Here is a 6,000-nt window from a genome sequence, read left to right as displayed (position 1 = left end):
AGCATAGGAAGTTAGGAAAGGTGCTAAAGAGCAGTATCTCCAAGGTAGTAATCTCTGGGTTACTCCTGGTGCCACATGCTAGTCAGGGCAGCAATAGGAATGGCTGAGGAAGTGGTACCAGAAGACAAGGTTTCAGGTTTTTGGATCATTGAAACCTCTTCTGGAGCAGGGGTGACCTGTACAGGAGAGATGGGTTGCACCTGAACTGGAGGGGAACTAATATCCTGGCTGGGAGGTTTGCTAGTGCTACTCAGGAAGGTTTAAATTAGTTTGGCAGGAGGATGGGAATCAGCAGCAGGTCAGAAAGTGGAGGGGTGGAGGGGGCAGTAAAAACTGGCAGGAGCAAAGTGATAGATATGATGGGATGGATAGTTTGAAGTGTGCATTTTAATCCTAGGAATATTATCAATATGGAACTATGATATTGTAGCCATTGCAGACATTTGGTTGAGAGAGAGACAGGAATGGGTGCTTAATGTCCCAGGGTCGTGATGTTTTAGGAAGGTAGAGAATGGGATGGGAGTGGCCTCACTAATCAGAGACAGTATCACAGATGCACTCAGGACAATATGGAGGACCCATCTGAGTCTATATGGGTAGAACTCAAAAATAGGAAGAGTGCAATCACTGTTAGCAACAGATAGGGATAAGTATGGACCTTATGGGAGAGTATTAAATTGCATCATGGCAAATTATAAGAGCATTTAAGCAGGAACTAGGGAGAGTTCATCAGAACAGCTGTATATGGGCAAGTCCACATCTGACATGTGGAAGGTGTTTAAAGACCTACTGCACACAGTACAGGAATGTTCCAGTCAGAAGGAAGGAGAAAGATGGCAAGGTAAGTTAAGATGTCAAGATAAGTGATGGATGTAGTCAAAAAAGTATGTTAAGCTTAGGAAGCCAGAATGAAACAGCATCCTTGAGGATTATAAATAAACCAGAAAAGAACTCGAGGGGAATTAGGAAAGCCAAGAAGGGCCACAAAAAGCCTTGGCAAGTAGGATTGAAGAGAATCCCAAGGCATTTTATACATGCATCATGAGCAAGAGGATAACAAGGATAAAGGGGGGGGGGGAGCATTCGCTTGGATGCGAAGGATGTGGGGAGGTTCTTAATGATTATTCAATATTTACAAAGGTGAAGGACGTGGAGGATAGGGAGATCAGGGGCTGAGTGTATTCATATGCTATTTTGAGGTAAAGGAGAAGGTAGATTTGGGTCTCTTATAGAGCATTAAGGTGGATAGGTCCCCAGGGCCTGATGGGATACACCCCAGGATATTGAGAGAGGCAAGAAATGAGATCGCTGGGACCTCGACCAAGTATCATGTCCTCTCTAGCCACAAGCGTGTAGCTAATATTTCATAATCAAGAAGGGAAGTAGGGATAATTCTGGAAACTAGACCATTGCATCTCACGTCAGTGATAGGGAAGTTGCTGGAGAGAATTCTTAAGGATAGAATTTGAGGATTTGGAGACCCATGGCCTAATTAGGGAGAGCCAGTATGGCTTTGTGTGGGAAACATCATGTCTTACTAATTTGATGTTTTTGACAAGGTGATTGAGGAAAGTAGAGCTGTGGATGTTGACTATATGGATTTGATAAGGTCCCTTAAGAGAGGCTCATCCAGAATGGGATCTGTGGTGTTTGGATTCGGAACTAGCTTGCTCATAGAAGACAGAGGGTAGTGGTTGAAGAGACTTGTTCGAGCTGGAATGTAATTCGTGTTCTGCAGAGATCTGTACTGGGACCTCTGCTATTTGTGATGTATATAAATGATCTGGAAGAAAACGTAGATGGGTGGGTTAGTAAGTTTGAAGATGATAGGAAGATTGGTGATGTTGTGGAGAGCGTAGAAGACTGGCAAGAAATACAGCTGGATATAGATCAGTTGTACATATGGGCAGAGAAATGGCAGATAGAGTTTAACAAGGCCAAATGTGAGCTGTTGTGTCTGAGTCAAATGTAAAGAGACAATATGCTGCTAAAGGTAATGACTGACCAGCCAACGTTTAGATAGGCACATGAAGGTGAGGGAATACAATATACAATAAAATAGTTTAGGTAGCCATTTGATTACTAATTTAATTGGTTTGGCACAGCATTGTGGGCCAGATGGCCAGTTCCTATGCTGTACTGTTTTATGGTCTATAAAACTGTTACCTGTCTTGGTATTCAGCGATGCTAAGTTGGCAACTACCCTCAGCAAAGACAGACCATTCCCAGCAGAACAATCCCACCTGTCACATCCCCTTTCATCAGTTTCCTAAGCCCCTGCAATCAATTCTCTTTCACACATTTTCCTCAACTCCCCTTTGATTGTTTACTGCATAATCATCAAGGAGTAATTAGAAGCAACAAATTCACCCAGCCCACATACCTTGATGATGAAGGAAACTGGAGCACCCAAACAACATCCACAGCAAAAGCCTGCAAACTCAATACAGTGTGGTGCCTAAGAACAGGACTGAATGTGCTTCTGTGGAGTTCTGAGACAGATATGTTAACTGCCGTGTGATTACTTTGCTCCCCCAGTCTTAAGGTGGGATCTATTTCAGGAAAAGAAACAAGCCCCAGGTCGTCTCTGCACACGGTTACAGTGAAACTGATATGATGGCTGGTTCTGTGCTTGGAGGGAAGAAGAGTCCTCAGGGGTGATGCCACGATCATTGGTGAGTGTAGAGGCCAGTGAAATTATACAAATATATACAACTATTTTGTTGTAAGTGGTGATCAGAGGCCACCTCCTCAAAATCAGAAAATCCCACTTGGGGAACTCATTGCAACACCAGTCCCCTTCTCCCCACCTACCCAGTCCCTTTAGGAAGTCTCATAAAGATGCAGTGGAAATCTGATTCTACAATAATGGGGTGAGCCTGTGTGACTTCCTGTAACGATGCAATGCACCAGCAACAATGTATTGACATGCAGCACCTGGTCGAGTGTACAGTGACCCACAACATCAACGATATACAGGTACCAAGCTACTTATTTTCTGGGGTAAGGTTTGCTATGCACTATAACTAAAGAAGTAATGGCACAGTGGGCTAAAACTGTTGGAATCTGATAAGGAGATGAAAATGGAAGCCATTAAGGGGGAGGTGAATGACAGGTGGAATGGGTAAAGTGTGTGGATGATATGTGAATGGACCAGGAAAGGGAGACAACAAAAATGGGTGGGAAACTCAATATTCATGGCACTGAGTTGTAGATTACCCAGGTGGAATGTGGGGCATTGCTTCTCCAGTCTGCATTGGTCTCTCTTACTGCTAAGATAATGCGCAAGGCTTCAGGATGGACAGGTCAGTGTGGAGATGGGAAAGGGAATCGAAATGGCCTGCAACAGGGAGCATAGGATGGCCGCAGCGGACTGAGGGTTAGATCCCTGCGAATCTATGGCGGAGGTAGAAGAGGCCACGTCGGGAGCACCGCGAACGGTGGACCAGGTGGGGGGAGGTGCAAGTGGATTTTGGGCTGAGCTGGAAGGGGTGTGTGAGAACACCGACTGAAGGCAAGGCGGGTGTGTGACGGGGGAGGACATGGGATCAACGGCCGCCTTCCCCAGCGTCTCAGACGCCGCTCCGTGGGCCCGAACCGGAAATGATGTTTGACGATCATCGGGCCTTCGAAATTTAAATCCTCTGACAACAGCGGGCGACTCCGGACCACCCGGTGACGTTGGTGTTCCAAGATTCTTGACACTCCGCATTTGGATTAAGGGCGTTATCGCTCCCGGCCCCTGGCCCTTCGTGAACTGTGGCCGTAGGCCTCGGGTTGCTGACTCCGTGCGCCTTTAACCTGCCGGGGCCCTGGTACCGTACCGTGTCGCAGTTTGCGCTTCGGCTCCCGGCTCCCGCCCTCCCGCCCAGCCCTAGTCGCGGTCCCGGTCCGCCTGGGGCCTTCCTCCAACCGTAAGCCAGGAGCAGAGTTAGTACAATGCGAGTCTACTCCACGATGTTGTTTTATAACGTAATGGGCGACACTTTTCCTCACCCAGGTTTAACCCTCCCGAACTCCGGGCGCCATCTGTGTAGTGTTAGCACGTTCTCCCTGTCACCACGCGTGTTTTACTCGGGCACCCGGTTCCCCCCACATCCCAAAGACGCGTGGGTTGTTAGGTTAATTGGTCGCTGTAAAATGATGCCTGGTGTTTCAGCCAGTAGCAGAATCTGGGAGCAGAATGGGTATGTGGGGAAAAATCAGCTGCTCCGTATGCAGTAGTTTATTAACAGAGACTTGTGGATCTTGTGTTTGAGCAGGTTGGTGACAGCTGCTGAAGCAAATGGAAGAGGTGAAGATTTTAACTTTTTCTCCACCACTTTACAAACAGCGATACCAGATGGTTGTTGAATTAGTGGAGAAATGTAAAGCCCAGAAGGTGAGGAGAAAATACGAGTTTATTCTGTATATTAGTCAAAAGAAACAATTCATTTCAACAATTGCGAATTAGTATTTCTCCCTATTTGCAAACTGCAAGTTGCTAGCTATAACAGGCTAGACTTTATGAAGTCCAGAATTGCCATGGCACTGAACTTATTCGGTTGGAACAAAGGATATTCACATGAGAACAACCCCTCAGCAAGTGAAGCAGCCCTGCCTGCATGAAGCAAGACACAAGCATTCAGACGTGAGCAACAGCCTTCTAGAGGAACTCCTTCTGGCAGATATTCTTCGCCACAGGCAGCAGTGGAGGCAAAGTCTTTTATTTATATTTAAGGCAGAGGATGATAGATTCTTGATTGGTTGGGGCATGAAGGGATATGGGAGAAGGCAGGAGATTGGGGCTGAGGAAAATTGGATCAGCCGTGATAAATGGTGGAGCAGAAGCGATGGGCCAAATGGCCTAATTCTGCTCCTATATCTTATGGTCTCATATTGTTACTCCAGAGGCTAATGTCTGCAGACATTGGCTAATAAGTAGTAAGTAACATTAAATAATCTGCAAAATTGTTAAATCTAACATCTGAAATTCAGTGATATTGCCGTCAACATCTTAGGAGTCACCATTGACCAGAATATGAACTAGACCATCCAAGTAAATCCTGTGGCTACAGGAGCAGCTCAGAGGCTGGGGATCTTGGAGAGAGTAACTCACCTCCTGACGCCCCAAAACTCTTCCTCCATCTCCAGGTCAAGAGTGTGATGGAACACTCTGCACCTGCCTGGATGAGTGCAAGTTCAACAAATCTCAATCAGCTTGACACCATCCAGGACAAAGCAGCCTCTTGAGTGATATCCCATCCACCACGTTAAATGCTCCCTCCCTCCTCCAGTAGAACAGGGTGGCTACAGTGTTCACTGTGTACAAATGACACTGTGGTTGTTCACTGTGATACTCTGACAAACTCAACCATCTCCAGGTAGAGACATGGAAAGTAGAAGCAAGAAGAGGCCATTCAACCATCAACCTTTCTCTATTGTTTAACACTGATCATTTAACCCAAAACAGAAGCAAGAATGCAATCATCTTGAGTGGCAAGGTGCCACCACCGATGGAGCTGCTACTTCACAGCTTCAGAGAGCTGGCTTCAATCCTGACCTCTGGCGCTTGCTTTGTGGAGTTTGTCTGTTCTCCCTGCAGGTACCGGCTGGTGGCGTAGTGGCATCAGCGCCAGACTTTAGAACGAAGGCTCCCGAGTTCAAATCCAGCTGGCTCCCTTGCACGGTCTCCCTACAGGTGCATAGGTTTCCCCCCAGGTGCTCCAGTTTTCTCCCACATCCCAATGTCGTACAGCTTGGTAGATTAACTGACCACTGTACATTGACCCCAGTGTGTAGGCGAGTGGTAGAATATTGTGGTTGGGGATGGGGCTAATGGGAATGAGGGGAAGACAATAGGTTACTGGAAATATTAGCAGGATGAGATTACTCTATTGTTGTATAGATTTGATGGACTGAAAACCCTTCTGTGTTGTGAGGAAGAGCAGAGTGACCATATTTGTGTGGTCTCTACTCCTGAATGCCTTTTCTTAAACTGGAAAATCAATCTGTGACTTT

The 6,000-nt window shown here is 46.4% G+C and overlaps 1 protein-coding gene across 8 annotated transcripts in view; it reads left to right on the top strand.

Moving 5' to 3' along the window:
• Positions 1–2,491: 2,491 nt before the first annotated feature.
• henmt1 (HEN methyltransferase 1) overlaps positions 2,492–6,000 on the top strand; it is a 45,084-nt gene continuing 41,575 nt past the window's right edge. The window contains exons 1-3 of one of the 8 annotated variants that reach the window (XM_072255775.1): positions 2,492–2,675; positions 2,819–2,979; positions 4,263–4,381. In XM_072255775.1, the coding sequence (XP_072111876.1) occupies positions 4,286–4,381 (96 nt within the window). In that variant the 5' untranslated portion in view covers positions 2,492–2,675; positions 2,819–2,979; positions 4,263–4,285. The other 7 variants (XM_072255776.1, XM_072255777.1, XM_072255770.1 and 4 more) reach the window with 7 other exon arrangements.

Source organism: Mobula birostris, chromosome 4, assembly GCF_030028105.1.
Source record: "Mobula birostris isolate sMobBir1 chromosome 4, sMobBir1.hap1, whole genome shotgun sequence".
Classification (NCBI taxonomy): Eukaryota; Metazoa; Chordata; class Chondrichthyes; order Myliobatiformes; family Myliobatidae; genus Mobula; species Mobula birostris.
The sequence above is the reverse complement of the archived record's forward strand: the minus strand, read 5'-3'. Positions and strand labels throughout refer to the sequence as shown.